The sequence below is a fragment of the Pongo abelii genome, chromosome 2 (assembly GCF_028885655.2).
Source record: "Pongo abelii isolate AG06213 chromosome 2, NHGRI_mPonAbe1-v2.0_pri, whole genome shotgun sequence".
Lineage (NCBI taxonomy): Eukaryota > Metazoa > Chordata > Mammalia > Primates > Hominidae > Pongo > Pongo abelii.
In genome coordinates this window covers 38,017,609-38,034,391 of record NC_085928.1, presented here as the reverse complement: position 1 = coordinate 38,034,391, position 16,783 = coordinate 38,017,609, and the positions used below count along the sequence as shown (strand labels likewise).

Here is a 16,783-nt window from a genome sequence, read left to right as displayed (position 1 = left end):
CTGACTCCCAGAGATGCCCCGCTTTTTCAAAAGATGAGATCATGAACTAGGCAATTGTTTCTATAGTGTATGCCCCTACTCACTGTGTGTTCTGCCTTAGCATTCTTTTGCCTTGCATTTATACAGTAGGGTAAATATTAAGACTAAGGAGGAGGTAGTCGTGCCAGTATGAATCTAGTTTTGTGTCTGGGCACCTGAATTGCCAACCTGGGGCCTTTTCTATAAAACTTCCTTCCACCTGCAGTATCAAAAAGTGATAGATTGAGAGTCATACAAATCCTGACATTGACCTCACATCTTAGATTTTAGAAATTATTTTTTATTATTCCCTTTAAATTACCTTGTAAAACATTTTTTTTTTCTTTTTTGATAACAAGATCTTACTATGTTGTCTAGGCTGGTCTTGAAAACCTGGTCTCAAGTGATCCTCCGTCCTCAGCCTCCTGAGTAGCTGGGACTACACATACATGCCACTCTGCCCTGCTTAAAACACTCCTTATTAATGCTGTCATGTTAAAACTGTGAGGCCAGGTGCAGTGACTCACACCTGTAATCCCAGCCACTTTGGGAGGCCAGGGCAGGCAGATCACTTGACCCCAGGAGTTTGAGACCAGCTGAGGCAACATAGTGAGACCCTGATCCTACAAAAAAATTTTTTTTAATTATCCAGGCGTGAGGGCATGCATCTGTAGTCCCAGCTACTCAGGAGGCTAAGCGGGGAGGATCACCTGAGCCCAGGGAGGTCGAGGCTGAAGTGAGCCATGATCCTGCCACTACACTCCAGCCTGGGCAGCAGTGAGACCCTGTCTAAAAAAAAAAAAATTTAAAAATTTAAAAAAACTGTGTCATTCATTTCATTGACTTTTGTACATGAGGCCTTTTACTTCATTTTCTTTACAGTTTGCTTTTTTAGAGATGGTACCCCTACAAAAATACCACTTGTTGAAATATTGAATTAGATATGGAAGGGGGCAGTATGGCATAATGATTTAATGTCCAATTTCTGTATACAAGTCTTAGCTCCATCACTTCTTAGCTATTTTACCTTCAGTGAACTACCTGACTTCAGTTGAGCCTCAGTTTTCTCATCTGTAAATTGGGTATAGATTTCCTAGGATTGTTTGATAAAATGAAATAACTTTGTAAAATGCTTATTACATTGTCTGGCATATGGTATTTCCTCAATAAATAGTTGACTTTTATTATGATGGCCTGTGCTTTGACCTGTTTATAAGTTTTTGCTGATTCATTAGATACATTCTTGCCTCCTTCCCTTGTAATAGTAGAATGTATCTCAGTACAAAAGCTGAATGGAGTAAATTTATAGAATTGAAGAATTACTGAAGCCTACTGGTCTAACTGAAGATTGAGTTAGTCAGCATCTTGTTAACTGTAACACCATACTTTAACCAAACTGTCTGGAAGTAACTGTGTTTTCAGTATTGCTTTTTGTTTTTAACTGTACGGGTTAAAAAGTAACTACCTCTGGCCCAGCATAGTGGCTCATGCCTGTAATCCCAGCAATTTGGGAGGCCAAGAAGGGAGGATCGCTTGAGCCCAGGAGTTCTAGACCAGCCTGGGCAAGATGAAGAAACCCTGTCTCTACCAAAAATACAAAAATCGCCTGGGCATGGTGGCATGTACCTGTAGTCCCAGCTGCTTAGGAGGCTGAGATGGGAGGGTGGTTTGAGCCCAGGATGCAAAGAGGTTGCAGTGAGCTGAGATCACGCCATTGTACTCCAACCTGAGTGACAGAGCTAGACCCTGTCTTAAAAAAACAAAAAAAACCCCCAAAAAACATGTAATTATCTCCCTATATCCAGTAAGATCCACTACCAAAAATCTGGTATCTTTTAAGAATTTTTTTCCGTGAAGTAGTCTGTTTGAGTTATCACAAACATGGACACAAGAAAATGAACTAATGTGAACATAGTAGTATCTAACGAATCCTCTGGGCTCGAAAGATTTTCTAAGAGTGCTGCTTATGTGGGAGTTAGAAGATAAGGCATCTGAATTTGAGATCAAATTCAGATCAAATTCTGAGCATGGAAGGAGGAAGTAACTATACTTCCTGAGGAGTGAGTCTAGTTCATGGACCACATCTGGACCTTCTCCAAGGGTTTGTCATCTCTGGGCTCAGATGCTTGGGTGCCTGGGTAGAGGGACAGTACTTTTCAGATCAAGGCTGTGAGTGGCTACTGTGACCCGTGGCAGAGGAGTCTTCTTAGAGCTGAGCAGGCTGAGATGCTTCCTGAGATGATGACTAGAAACTGTAGGAAATCCATGGCCCAAAATGCATCTGTAAGTGCTTTGTAATTATTTCTAACTTTTATTCTAGGTTTAGGGGTACGTGTGCAGGTTTGTTACATAAGTAAATTGTGTGTTACCGGGGTTTGGTGTACAGATTATTTCACCACCCAGGTAATAAGTAGAATACCTTCTTTCTACTTTTGAAGTCTCTGACAGGAAAAGGTAATGTTTGTTTTTAAAAAGGCTTTAGATAAAAATATTAATGTACATGTTTGGTGCCTTTTACTTTAAAACAACATTCAGATTCAATTTTTCCATTTTACTCTCACAATAACCCTTTGAAGTAGGACAGTTATTGAACAAGATGAGTATTTTGGCACCTTCTGGAATTGGCTCTGAGGAGTTGGTACTTGGGCCACTTCAACAGTTTTTAAGGCCATGATTTCTGAAATGTTCACCTGCCCATTTCAGACTTGTACTTTGCTAAAGGACATTCCTAATTGAGTATATAAACTGTGGAGCTAACCTGAAGCCTAGTTTCTAGAAGTTCCTCTTTTTTGGCAGAGAAGGAAGGACTCCCCAGATCTCCTTTTGGGATCCCAGCCTTATCAAAATAACCTAAATTTGTTTTCAGTGATCCCTGTAGTTCTCTCACTGGAGTGCTGCCTGGGTTCACCTGTGAGAATGTCGCTAGAGTGGCTTTAGACCTACTGTTTCTACAACTTCTGTCAAGTCAGGGACATTGAAAAAGGTATTAGCAAGAGACCTCTGCCTGCTACTGTCAGGCAGGCTTCCAGTGAATGCTGTGGAGGGTATAGCAGGAAGATTGGTTACTGATGTGATTATTTCTGATCTATTAATGCAAAAAAATTTTGCTTCTCTTGTCTTCTAGGGATTGTTCCCAGAAAGGGAGACCATTTCATCTCTTCAGGTTGCTCATCCAATACCATGAGCCTGAGCTTTGTTCTTATCTTGATACAAAGAAAATTACTCCAGACTCCTATGCACTCAACTGGGTAATAAAGTGAAAGTAGGAACATTTAATGAAAAATAGATTTATATAAAGCTATAGTTAGGTGGGTTTTTTTTTCAAGGAAGAGAAAGAAAAGTCCTAATTATAGATCATTACTGTTTAAACCAAAGGGGTAAAATTATTGGCATTTCAAAATAACTTTTTTTGCTCTTCACTCTTGTTAGTTCAGATTATTTGATATGAAGTTTACTTTTATTGTTTTACATGTATGTGTAAATGTAACTATTTACAACTAATTACAAATAAATATTACAACTAATATTTACATATATGTAATAAATATGAATATATACATGTAATATATGATACATATATCAGTTCAATTGAGAACTTTGTTTAAATTGTTGATGGTGTGTATAAGAATTGGTATACAGTCACAAGGAAAATGACTTAAGGTTATCAAATGTTAATATAAAAGAATATAAAGTATAACTCAGTGCTCTATCATTCTGTATTTGTATTTTCAATGGGAAGTCTTACTTTAGGTCAGTGGTCCTTAAACCTTTTGGTGTCAGGACCCTTTACACTCTTAAAATTTGTTGATTATCCATATGGATTATATTGAGAAGTTGTTAAAACTATACTAGGCGCAGTGGCTCACGCCTGTAATCCCAGCACTTTGGGAGGCTAAGGAAGGCGGAACACTTGATGTCAGAAGTTTGATACCAGCCTGGCCAACATGGCGAAGCCCGTCTCTACTAAAAATACAAAAATTAGTCGGGTGTGGTGGCATGTACCTGTAATCCCAGCTACTCGGGAGGCTGAGACAGTAGAATCACTTGATCCTGGGAGGCGGAGGTTGCAGTGAGCCAAGATCGCACCACTGCACTCCAGCCTGGGCAACAGAGTGAAACTCTGTCTCAAAAAAAAAAAAATTTTTAAGGAATTTTAAATGTTTATTAATTTATTTTAAGTAATTATAAATTTATTACATGTTGATATAAATAGCCCATTTTAAAATAAACAACTATTTTCCAAAAGAAAATTAGAGTAGTGGCATTGTTTTATATTTTTGCAAATCTCATCAATGTTTGGCTACATCAAAGATGGATTATCATATCTGCTTTTTTTTTTTCTTTTTTTTTTTTCTTGAGATGGAGTTTCACTCTTGTCACCTAGGCTGGAGTGCCGTGGCGCAATCTTGCCTCACTGCAATCTCCGCCTCCCAGGTTCAAGCGATTCTTCTGCCTCAGCCTCCCAAGTAGCTTGGATTAAGGTGCCGGCCACCATGCCCAGCTAATTTTTGTAATTTTAGTAAAGACGGGGTTTCACCACGATGGCCGGGCTGGTCTCGAACTCCTAACCTCAGGTGATCTGCTCACTTCAGCCTCCCAAAGTGCTGGGATTACAGGCCTGAGCCACCCCACCTGGCCGTTATTTCAATCTGTGATAATATCACATATCATGTAGCCGTTGAAAAATTCTATTGTTCATTTTCAAGGGAATATATATGAAAAAGGCAGGTAAATTCTACATATTTGTGTAACAATAGTTTTGACCTTACAGATCCTTTGTAAAGAATCCTGGGGACTTCTAGGAGGTCCCCAGATCACACTTCTGGTTAACTGCTGCTCTTCTGGTTAACTTGAGATCTTTCTAAAACAATGATTGGGTGCTAGGAGACTATATATTCATATTCTTTTATTACGTATTACTTAACTTTTCTTCAGGAAGAATCCCATTTCTTCCCGTTATTAACTGTGTGATCTAAGACAGCCTCTGAGCTTCAATTCGTCATCTGCAAAATGGAAATAATAGTACTGTACCTAATTCAGAGGATGATAGGATGAGTTAACAATGAGGAAATGGGTAACTGGAGAATTCTAACTGGTTTCACTTCTGGGCTCATTAAATCTCAAACCTCAGTAGCCTGTTCTTTAATTCCCTCTTGGCCACAGTCTTGTCAGTTTTTTGTTTTTGTTTTTGTTTTTGAGACAAGGTCTTGCTCTGGTCTCTCAGGCTGCAGTGCAGTGGCACAGTCTTTGCTCACTGCAAGCTCCACCTCCCGGGCTCAAGTGATTCTCCCACCTCAGCCTTCTGAGTAGCTGGGACTACAGGCATGCACTACCACACTTGGCTAATGTTTCAATTTTTTTGTAGAGACAAGGTCTCACCATATTGCCTGAGCTGGTCTCGATCTCCTGGGCTCAAGCAATCCTCCCACCCAGGCCTCCCAAAGTGCTGGGATTACAGGTGTGAGCCAAGCCTAGTCTTGTCAAAACTGTAGCTTCTCTGAGATTCATATGTTGCCACTGAATCTACCTATTTATGTTAAAGTAGTAAACTATTTTTCTTAAGCATTTTAATAATTAATAGAGGTCTCTCTGCCTAGGAAATGCCATTTCTGATGCCAGAGTTCTGAATTCATGCTGGTAGCTGGAGGTTTAAACTGAGTGGTTTCTCTTCAGCTGATATGCCAGATAGTTTGTTGATTGATTGATTGATTGATTGATTGATTGATTTTTGGTGAGACAGAGTCTCACTCTTTAGCCCAGGCTGGAGTGCAGTGGCACGATCTCGGCTCACTGCAAGCTCCGCCTCCCGGGTTCACGCCATTCTCCTGCCTCAGCATCCCGAGTAGCTGGGACTGCAGACGCCCGCCACCACGCCCGGCTAATTTTTTGTATTTTTATTAAAGACAGGATTTCACCATGTTAGCCAGGATGGTCTCGATCTCCTGACCTCGTGATCCACCCACCTTGGCCTCCCAAAGTGCTGGGATTACAGGCGTGAGCCACTGTGTCTGGCCTCAGATAGTTTACTCTTGCTACTAGTATCATGTTGATGAAATAGAGTTTTTTAAGTATCATGAGATGAAACAATTAAAAAGTAATTTCTGAACCACTGTGAGCAGTGCAGTGGTAACTTTAGTTGAGCTAAGTGAGCTTAAAGATGACTGTATATTGCTATTCTGTTTGTATGTACCTCTTCTAATCTGTGTTTGTAATCGTAATTTTTAAAGCAGCCACAAAGAACATTAGTAGCATTATGTATTTTAAAAGCCTTGTGGTCAAGTGTGATGGCAATTACATGGGCTGTGGAATCTCAGGCTTTTTTCTGTTCCCAACACCATTCACTAGCTCTGAGCTTGAGAAAGTAAAGTAATCCAAGTTCTTCACCTGAAAAAAATGGGGAGTAATTGAAATCACCTGTGAAATGGGGAGAAATGTGTTTACTTTCCAGGCCTGTTGTGAGAATTTAAATCAGAGATATTTTTAATGATACATGATAATAGTTTAGTATTAGCTTAGTATTGCACACCTGTTGTGAGAATTTAAGTAAGAGATATTTTTAATGATATGTGATAATAGTTTAGTATTAGCTTAGTATTTCACAAAGAGTGCACTAAATATATGTGTTCCCATTAATTCTCTTTAGCTGTTAAAAATGTTTTAAATTTAAACCCGTAGATGGAATTATTTCTGTATCTAATGAAAGTTGAATGATCTAAAAATATTACTTCATGCAACTTAAAACACAGTTGGGCTGTAGAGTTGCTTATAAATTAACAACTCTTAGCTCCTGAAATCTGTTGAAGGATATGAATTTTTTTTTGTTTTTTTTTTTTGAGACAAGAGTCTCACTCTGTCACCCAGGCTGGAGTGCAGTGGTGAGATCTCTTCTCACTGCAACCTCTGCCTCCCAGGTTCAAGTGATTCTCCTGCCTCAGCCTCCCAAGTAGCTGGGACTACAGACACGCGCCATCATGCCTGGCTAATTTTTGTATTTTTAGTAGAGACGGGGTTTCACTATGTTGGCCAGGTTGGTCTCAAACTCCTGACCTCGGGTGATCCACCCACCTTGGCCTCCTAAAGTGCTGGGTTTACAGGCGTGAGCCACTGCGCCTGGCCTAATCTCTTTCAAGTGATGTACAAGTGAGCTTTGGGAGCAATTCATATTTATATTATGATTAAAGTTTTATTAGCTGCTCTTAAATTACCATGTTTAATCCTCACAATTACCTTGTAATTTAAATACTGTGCTGTTATTATATTGTAATTATTTTAGTTACTCTTATGGAGCTCAGACCATAATTATGCTAGTTATGCTACGGCAAAGATATGTGCTAGTTACTTTAGGTATTCTTTTCACAATAGTAGTAGAAGATGGGTAGCAGTATTCCTCTTTTTTGCAGAAGTAAAAATGGAAGCTTTAAAGAGGTTGACATGTCCTAAGTCACACAGTTAATAAGTGGCTCCATTGTTCCTTGAATTCACATGTTTTGCCTTTGGATTTCATACACTAAGATTAAGGTATGCATTAAATATCAGGTGCAGATAATTTGATGTAATGTTTCTTATTCATTTGCTTTAATACTTTTAAGAGAGCAAGTCACCTCCAGTGGTTTATATCTCTCATTTCATTTCCTGATTACAGCTTGGAAGTCTTTTTGCATGTTACTGTTCCATTGAAGTCACTCAGGCAATATGGGATGGATATCTACAACAAGCAGATCCATTTTTTATTTATTTCTTAATGTTAATTATCCTTGTTAATGCAAAGTAAGTATCTGGTTGGTTAGATTTTTTTTCCTGTTTTCTCAGGGTGCTCTGTTAATATTTAACTCAAATTGATTTGATTCCCTTTTACAGAGAAGTTATTTTAACACAAGAGTCAGACAGCAAAGAAGAAGTTATCCGTAAGTATCATTTAATGTAGTGAAAGCATTTCGGGTCTCTTTATCTGTGTAAATTACCCAGTTTCCTCATTCATAAATTTAGGAGATTAGTCTAGAAGAGCTCTGAGGCTCCATTCAACTCTCAGATTATATAAACACTCTCAAGGTACAGACCTTAAAGACTATTTTCCTTTATTTTGCCATCTTCATTCATTCCTTCATATTTGTTCACTCTTTCATTCCTTTCCATATACTATTTATTTAGTTTCACTGTTCGAATAGATTGCCCTCCTGTTCCTCCCTTCCCGTCCTTAATTTACCTTTCAATACTCAGTTTATATGATATTTCAATTGTGAAACCTTGGTTCTCCTTTTGGATTCTCCCCACCATATCCCCCACATAGAGATAGTTACTTCCTCTCTATATTGCCTGGCACTTTGTGCTATCTGTATAATAATGTTTATCTTACTATATTATAATTTATTTTTATTTTTTTCACACAAGACAAAGTTATTTAAGTCAGTAACTATTTCTTAGACATTTTTTATGTTCAGGGGCCTTGGCACTTCTTCATATATGTTTGTTAAATAAATAAATCATAGAATTCTAATTAAGATTAATGAATTTGATTTGATTGCCTGACACCATCCTTCACTAACAAGAGATTTACGTTAACAGTTTCAGCTCATTTGGAGAAATCCACTTTTCCACAAGTCAGTGTAAAAGCACCACTGTTGAGACTCCATTTGCATAGTATTTATGATGAAGATATTTCAGCTCTGATACATAAACAATGTTAATGTTTGCATTTTTCACAAACTGCTAAATATTATGTCTATAATATTTCAGAGTTCTTGGAAAATACTCCATCCAGTCTGAATATAGAAGATATAGAAGACCTTTTCTCTCTGGCTCAGTATTATTGCAGCAAAACACCGGCTTCTTTTAGGAAGGTATAAGACCAGAAATGACCAACTATTTTGTATTTCATATTTTGTACATTGTTTTATTACTTTGTATTCACTTTAGTTAAAATAGGTTGTCAATTTTTTCTGTTTCTTTATGTGTTGTAGTTTTGTGTGATTTTTTTTTCCATCTCTGTAAATAACCTCCCTAGTGGATGAACAGACAAGTTAAAAAGATAGTAGAAAGCATCTTACGTCTCTTCTGATTATTGTTATTTCTGATCATAAGAAAATTAACTGTGAGATATTTTCTAAATTAGTGCTTTCTTGACTTTAAAAATTATATTACAGGGCCGGGCGCGGTGGCTCATGCCTGTAATCCCAGCACTTTGGGAGGCCAAGGCGGGTGGATCACGAGGTCAGGAGATCGAAACCATCCTGGCTAACACTGTGAAACCCTATCTTTACTAAGAAATACAAAAAATTAGCCGGGCGTGATGGTGAGCGCCAGTAGTCCCAGCTACTCGGGAGGCTGAGGAAGGAGAATGGCGTGAACCCAGGAGGTGGAGTTTGCAGTGAGCCGAGATTGTGCCACTGCACTCTGGCATGGGCAACAGAGCGAAGACTCCGTCTCAAAAAAAAAAAAAAAAAAAAATTACAGTAGTAATCCAGTGGAGGAGGTAGAGTTTTGCCACTTTTCTCTGGAGTTCAGGCTTGTACAGTCTTAGTAATGCTGAGCTGTCTCATAAAGAAAGGTCATTTAGGCCCCATAAAGACTTAGATCCTTAGACCAGACAGATGCCTAATAAAGGACCCCAGATTAGAAGTATGAGTGATGTGAACTCCTGAAAAATGAAACTCTAAGAAGCAAAAGCTAATAGTGGAAGAGGCACAAGTTTATAAAGCAGACAGGTTTGTATGTGACTTCAGGTGCCCATGAGAGCATTATTGTCTTTTTTTTTTTTTTTTTAAAGCATTCTGCCGTAATAATTTCTAGTTGGTACTCATCGTGTCACTGAAGTGTCAAGATAAAGTTAAATTATGTTTAGTATACTGTGTTTTAGAAGGCAGGTGAAGGAAACCTTTTAAGATCATTTTCCCTCAAAAATAACTAATTTAAAAAGACTTATTTCTAGGGACCAATTTCAACTATTTTAATAATTTTCTTATATAGAACTCTTCAGTTCCTAACAACGCTGGATAAGTCAGATGGTAGAATAGCAGTTTAAAATAATGAAAAAGAAGTGTTATTTTTTTTCTCATTCAAGAGCTGCACCTTTTATTCTTCAGACATAGTGAATCTGTACTAGCAGTTGTGAATTAGAGCAGGCTGTGGATCAGTATTTTAACTCATTTATGCAATAGATTTCTGCCACATATTTGTTTTTATTAAAATATAAAAAATTGTAAGTAACCATTTTTAAAATTCAATATTAACTACAGGTGGTAGTATAGAAAATAGCTATTTAGAATGTGTTTTTTTTTCTTAGTCTTTCATTTTGTGTGAACACTGACAGGGACTTTATGTGACATTTTTGTAGTTCTTAGCCTATAAAATTTGCGATTATGTAGTATTACGTTTTAAAAATCACAACTCAAGAGTATTATAATTTTACCTTTTATCATGGTTTAATAAGAATATTTTTAGGAAGAAATTTTGATTTTTTTTCATAATGTTTAAAAATTTCACTTCAAACAGGATAATCACCATCTCTTTGGTAGTACTTTGTTGGGAATTAAGGATGATGATGCAGATCTGAGTCAGGCTCTTTGTCTGGCCATCTCCGTGTCAGAGATCCTTCAAGCGAATCAGCTACAAGGGGTAAGTAAAGGAAACCCTGTTTGTTAGGGGACTGTTCATTTTAAATACAAGGAACCAACTTCCTCCCTGTTCATTGATTCCCACAAAATCAATTTACTGCAACAAGGTGGCTCTTTTGGCTTTTTGAATGATTGTGTTAAATGTTATGTTCAGAGGGTCATTTTAAAACTTGTCAGCTTGTGTGGTGTTTTAATTGTCTACAGTTAATTATTGTTGACATTCTTGACACCAGTTTTTGTAAATCGCCATATCTTTTTTCATATTTCAGTAGAGCGACTGAATGTGGCATTGTATAAAATACTTAAAAGGGTGAATTTAGCATTTAACAGTTTCTGATAGTTTACAGCTAATTGAATTACATGGTTTAGTTCCATACAACTTACAGCAAAAGAGAATTGTGAAAATGAAATTTTCTTCATGAAAATCTAATAAGTCAGTTTGACCAATGATGTTTTTAATATATGGTCTTTATTACTAGTAGTGCAACAGTTAACCATGGTGTGTATTTGGAAGGTGTAGTGTATTTCCAAGGTTGAGAGCAGGAAAGGAATGGACGTGGGAAAATAGCCTTTTATGGTAGATCTTTCTTAGTTGGATTTCTTACTGTATCTGCACTGGTTATTGAGAATTTTCAAAGTACAAGCATCTCACTTTTTTCTTATTCAAACTAATATTAAAAAACAAATGAAAACATGTTATCCAGTTTAAAGAGATCCAGTTTCTTTAGTTGAAACTGGTATTTCAGAACATTCTCCTTTCATCCCCCCACATGAAATAGATGTTTAGTTCTTACGTGAATTGAGCTGTTGATAAATTTGCAGATTTATTTGCAAAAAAGAATAGCATATCTAGAGTTGTGTTTATAACTATATAGCGTTTTATAATTAGTTATAATTAGTTTTATAGCTCAAACAGACACTCTTCTTCTATGTATTTTAAGACTTTCCAGTAAAGAACAACATCTAAAAAAGAAAAATGTTTTAACTGTTTAAAAGAAATAAAAGTATTTAGGACCTTTGGGTTATTTTCTATACTAACTAGGTCCTCCCAATTCCATGTGAGATCCATTTTTTAATAAACTTGTTCCCTTCCCTTGGTTAACTGAATATTATGTTGTGCAATGTGAACCTCATGGGAAATTCCTGTATGTCAAATGTTGTTTCCCTTTTAGGAAGGAGTCCGGTTCTTTGTGGTGGATTGCCGTCCTGCAGAACAATATAATGCTGGGCATTTATCAACTGCTTTCCACTTAGATTCAGACCTGGTTAGTATAAATGCTGATTAATTATTCTTAAAGTAACTTTTTTTCCTTCAGTTCATAAATAAATATATAGGTCTCAGATTGGGGAATTTTTTCTTTCTGCTTAAGGAGGGAGTCTCTGCCCTTATGAGAAAAGTGTTGCTGTCAGGTTTCCTTTTCACCCAAGTACCCTTTTGTGTTTTTGTTGTTGTTTGTTTGTTTGTTTGTTTTGCTTTTGTTGCCCAGGCAGGAGTGCAATGGTGCGATCTTGGCTCACTGCAACCTCTGCCTCCTGGGTTCAAGCTATTCTCCTGCCTCGCCCTCCCTAGTAGCTGGGATTACAGGCACCTGCCACCAGGCCCGGCTAATTTTTTGTATTTTTAGTCGAGACGGGCTTTCACCATGTTGGCCAGGCTGGTCTCGAACTCCTGACTTCAGGTGATCCCCCTGCCTCAGCCTCCCAAATTGTTGGGATTATATGCGTGAGCCACCACGCCCGGCCCAGATACCCTTTTGGCATCATAAAGGGTAGTTGAAAACAATGCTCACTATGGCATACTATTGCTTACCTTACCATTTTTATGTCAGTAAATTCTGAACTTAGTTTGAGCTACCTAGTATAGCACTTAGCATAGTGCACTGCACCTACTAAGTACTCTCTGGATATCAGCTCTTACTGTAATTGAGTAAGAATTCTGTAGGCTTTATAGTATGAGCCATTTTTAATCATGAGTATTTATGCATATAATAAACTAATATTTAATAAGGGTAGTATCTGGCATATAAGTACTTAGTTATTAAAACTACTATCCTAGGTCATTTAATTTGAAGAATGGTAAAGTAAATAATTGTCAGAGATGTATAGAGCCATTGGTAGAATTGAGGCTAACATCATTTAAGCCATTCTGGGATCATTAAAGCCTCAGGGATGGGGAACACAGGAATGGGATAAGAAACCTCTTAGCTATATGTTAAGTCAACCTTTCCCCTTCCCAACTTGTCTGAAAAATTTGATGCTGAGACTGAAAGGGTGTGTGAAAGGACCTAGGTAATATTGAGGGAGAACTAACAGATACTGTGAGAAAGGCCATCTTAGCTCATCCATATTCTGTAGGTGAACTCTGTGCCTTTCTCTTCCTTGATTCCTCTCTCATTCCTATTTTAAAAATTTACTCAAGTGATTCATGAATATTTGAATTAATTTTTTTTTTTTTTTTTTTTTTTTTTTTGAGACAGAGTTTCTACTCTGCCACTCAGGCTGGAGTGCAGTGGTGTGATCTTGGCTCACTGCAACCTCAGCCTCCCAGGTTCTGTTGATTCTCCAGCCTCAGCCTCCCAAGTAGCTGGGAGTGCAGGTGTGCCCCACCATGCCTGGCTAATTTTTTTTACTTGTAGTAGAGGAGGGGGTTCATGTTGGCCAGGCTGGTCTCAAACTCCCAGCTTCAAGTGATCTGCCCACCTCAGCCTCCCAAAGTGCAGGGATTACAGGCGTGAGCCACCATACCCGGCTTGAATTTTTAAAAAATTTTAAAGAATATTATCAACTTACGTAATCTTCCAGACTTTTAATATCTATTGACATATTTTTTGTTTTGCCACTAGATTTTTCACATAACAGTTTCTAAGAGATCTTTTGATTTAAGTACATTCTTTCTAATGATGCATAGTGGTCCATGGTACATGTAGGTATACTATAATTTATTGCCTGATTGATGTATATGTGGGTTATTTTTTGTTTTCTTGTAATCTGCAGTTAACATCTTTTAATACATTTTGTGAACTTATGCAAATATTTCTGTAAAATAGATTCTTAAAAGTAAAATTGTTTTGTTGAGATGTGTAGATATATACATTTTACTAGAGACCACCGTATTGCCCTTTAAAATGGTGGAACCCAGCTATTCGGGAGGCTGAGGTAGGAGAATTGCTTGAACCTGGGAGGCGGAGGTTGCGGTGAGCCGAGATCGCACCACTGCACTCCAGCCTGGGTGACAGATGGAGATTCCGTCTCAAAAAAAAAAAAAAAAAAAAAAAAAAGGTGGAACCTTCTTACGTTTCAGAACTCTAAATGAGAATGCCATTGGCATTATTGGACATTATCAATCTTTTCTTATCTTACCAGAGTGATGAGTGAAAAATAGTTGTAATTACCGATGAAGTTGAACATTATTTTTTGTGAGTGTGCTGTTTATATTTGCTTTTGTTTTTTACAAATTGCTTTTCTATATGGTCTGTCCATTTTTCTATTTTTCTCCATACCTTTTGTGTATCTCCATTAAAACAGTTTTTAAACATCTTTGTAGTTATTGTCATACTTGTTTCCTTGAGGGTAAGAAATGAATATTTCATCCTTGTGTCTCCATTACCTGGAATAGTGCTGATAAACAAATGCCTTCTGTTATTTCTGACAATCCTCTAAGAAACACATGGTTTACCATCTAAGGGGAAACTAAAAAATAGAGCTTGTTTTGATCTATAGTTTTATACTCTTTCTGTCTTGATATCTAAAGGACACTGTTGCTACTTGTTATATGAGAAAAAACAAGAACAAACAATTTTTCTCTAGTAGAGAATTATTTTCTTTGCATCAATCTTTGTGTGAATGTTCAACTTTTGTTCTATTGTATTATAGATACATTTATAAATATTTCTCTTATCCCAGGGATTTTATTTATAAGATCCTTTTTTTTCCTTTATTTTCATTGTGGCTCTTTAAATATTGGGGTTTTTCCTTAAAAAAATTTCAGATTTACAAATACATGTGAAACACAGGCTTGTCAAATTTTTAACTTTAAAAAAATTGTCTAGATGCTCCAGAATCCATCTGAATTTGCACAGTCAGTAAAATCCTTGCTGGAAGCACAGAAGCAGTCCATTGAGTCTGGCTCCATAGCTGGTGGGGAGCACCTCTGTTTTATGGGCAGTGGCAGGGAGGAAGAAGACATGTATATGAACATGGTCCTGGCACACTTTTTACAGGTATGCTGACATAAATTATTTCAGTTTTGTTTGGTAAATGTTATCACCTTTAAAAAATTTACGTAGATAACTTTTTGCTTGTCAGATTTATCTGTACTTTTCTTGGTTTTGTGACTTGTTAAGGTCTTCTCCAGATTTTTCTCATATGTTTATATGATTTTTTTATATTTAACTCAAACCATCTGGAATTTATTTTGTGTAAGAAGTAAGATAGGAATTAAAAAAAAATTTCTCCAGATGGCTTACAAATTGTACAATTTGAAATACCACCTTACTAATATACTGAGTTCCTCTATTCATCAAGATCTATTTCTGGATTATTATGTTACTTTGATCTTTTATTTTTTTTCTATTTGTTATTATTTTTTTGAGATGGAGTCTTGCTCTGTTGCCCAGGCTGGAGTGCAGTGGCACGATCTTGACTCAGTGCAACCTCTGCATCCCGGATTCAAACAATTTTCCTGCCTTAGCGTCTCGAGTAGCTGGGCTACAGGCACGCGCCACCACGCTTGACTAGTTTTTGTATTTGTAGTAGAGATGGGGTTTCACTATGTTGGCTAGGCTGACATAGTGATCTCCTGACCTCAAGTGATCCGCCCTTCTCAGCCTCCTAGAGTGCTGGGATTACAGGCGTGAGCCACTGTGCTTGGCCTATGTTACATTGATCTTTATGTGTATTTATGTCCTAGTACTTTTTACAGTAACTATATAATTCATTTTAATATCTTCATTTGAAACTGAATAAATACATATGCATATTCATTCACAACACCTAGCCATCTTTCCTTTTTGTGTTTAAATATTGTCTTCAACACAACTAATTTGAATTAGTGATTTTATGCAACCTGTTTCTCTGCTTTTTAAAAAATGTCACTCAGTGATGGCTTGTTTTTTATTATAATAGTTGCTTACTAGGTATTCTTTGGCAGTTTATGTGTTAAAGTCCTTACTTTTTTGGTCCTGAACTATGGAATCAGCAAGATGGTAGGCATGGTAATACACAAGCCACTCAATTTGGATTCATTTCTATTTATGTTGTATTTTACTGGGAATCTGGTTTGAAAAAATTAGTTTGAAGACGAAATCCTTGAAAAGCAAAATCAGAGAAGGAACAGGATATTTGGGAGAGGGATTGTAGGATAATTTTAAATTTTATTAAAGGAAAGAGTTTAGAAGCATACGGAATAACAAAAATAAGGAACCAAACTCATTTCACTCATAAATTTAACTGGTCTATTCTAAAAATGCTTCAGGCCAGGCACAGTGGCTCCCACCTATAATCCCAATACTTTGGTAGACTGAGATGGGAGGATCACTTGAGCCCAGGAGTTCACGACCACCCTGGGCAACATAATGAGACCCTGTCTCTACAAAAAATAAAAATATTAACTGCGTGTGGATGTGCTCACCTGTAGTCCAAGCTACTTGGGAGGCTGAGGCAGGAGAATCGCATGAGCTGGGAGATTGAGGCTGCAGTGAGCCATAGTCATGCCACTGTACTCCAGCCTGGGTGACAGAGCGAGACCCTATCCTCAAAAACAAAATAAAATAAAAATGCTTCAGTATAAACTATACTGTATATTGTGAAGGCTGTCATAGGGCAAGAGTTTGGAATATTGTGTACTTTTTTTAATTATTCAAGTTCTTTATGTGGTTTTATAAATTTTTTCCCCAATTTTTATTATGGAAAGTTTCAAGGAAATTGAAAAGTAGGGAGAACTGAATGCCATAAACTCATTATAAAGACATAACCACATCATTATCATACTTTATTTAAAAAAATTTAACTAGTATTCAAGTTTCCCTGATTTTCCTAAGATCTAAAACAAGATGTTGACATTTGGTTGATGTCTTTTAAGTTTCTTTTAGTTTATAGGTTCCTTTTTTAAATTTTTTTCTTGCATGTATTTGTTGGGAAAAGCAGTTAATTGGTGT

At 37.0% G+C, this 16,783-nt stretch overlaps 1 protein-coding gene across 4 annotated transcripts in view; it reads left to right on the top strand.

Moving 5' to 3' along the window:
* Window positions 1-16,783, top strand: part of TBC1D23 (TBC1 domain family member 23) — a 64,031-nt gene that overhangs the window by 25,986 nt on the left and 21,262 nt on the right. For all 4 annotated transcript variants that reach the window (XM_009238579.4, XM_054550493.2, NM_001135475.1 and 1 more), the window contains 7 exon segments: window positions 3,143-3,266; window positions 7,661-7,785; window positions 7,876-7,922; window positions 8,752-8,855; window positions 10,507-10,629; window positions 11,801-11,893; window positions 14,678-14,848. In XM_009238579.4, coding sequence (XP_009236854.1) covers window positions 3,143-3,266; window positions 7,661-7,785; window positions 7,876-7,922; window positions 8,752-8,855; window positions 10,507-10,629; window positions 11,801-11,893; window positions 14,678-14,848 — 787 coding nt within the window.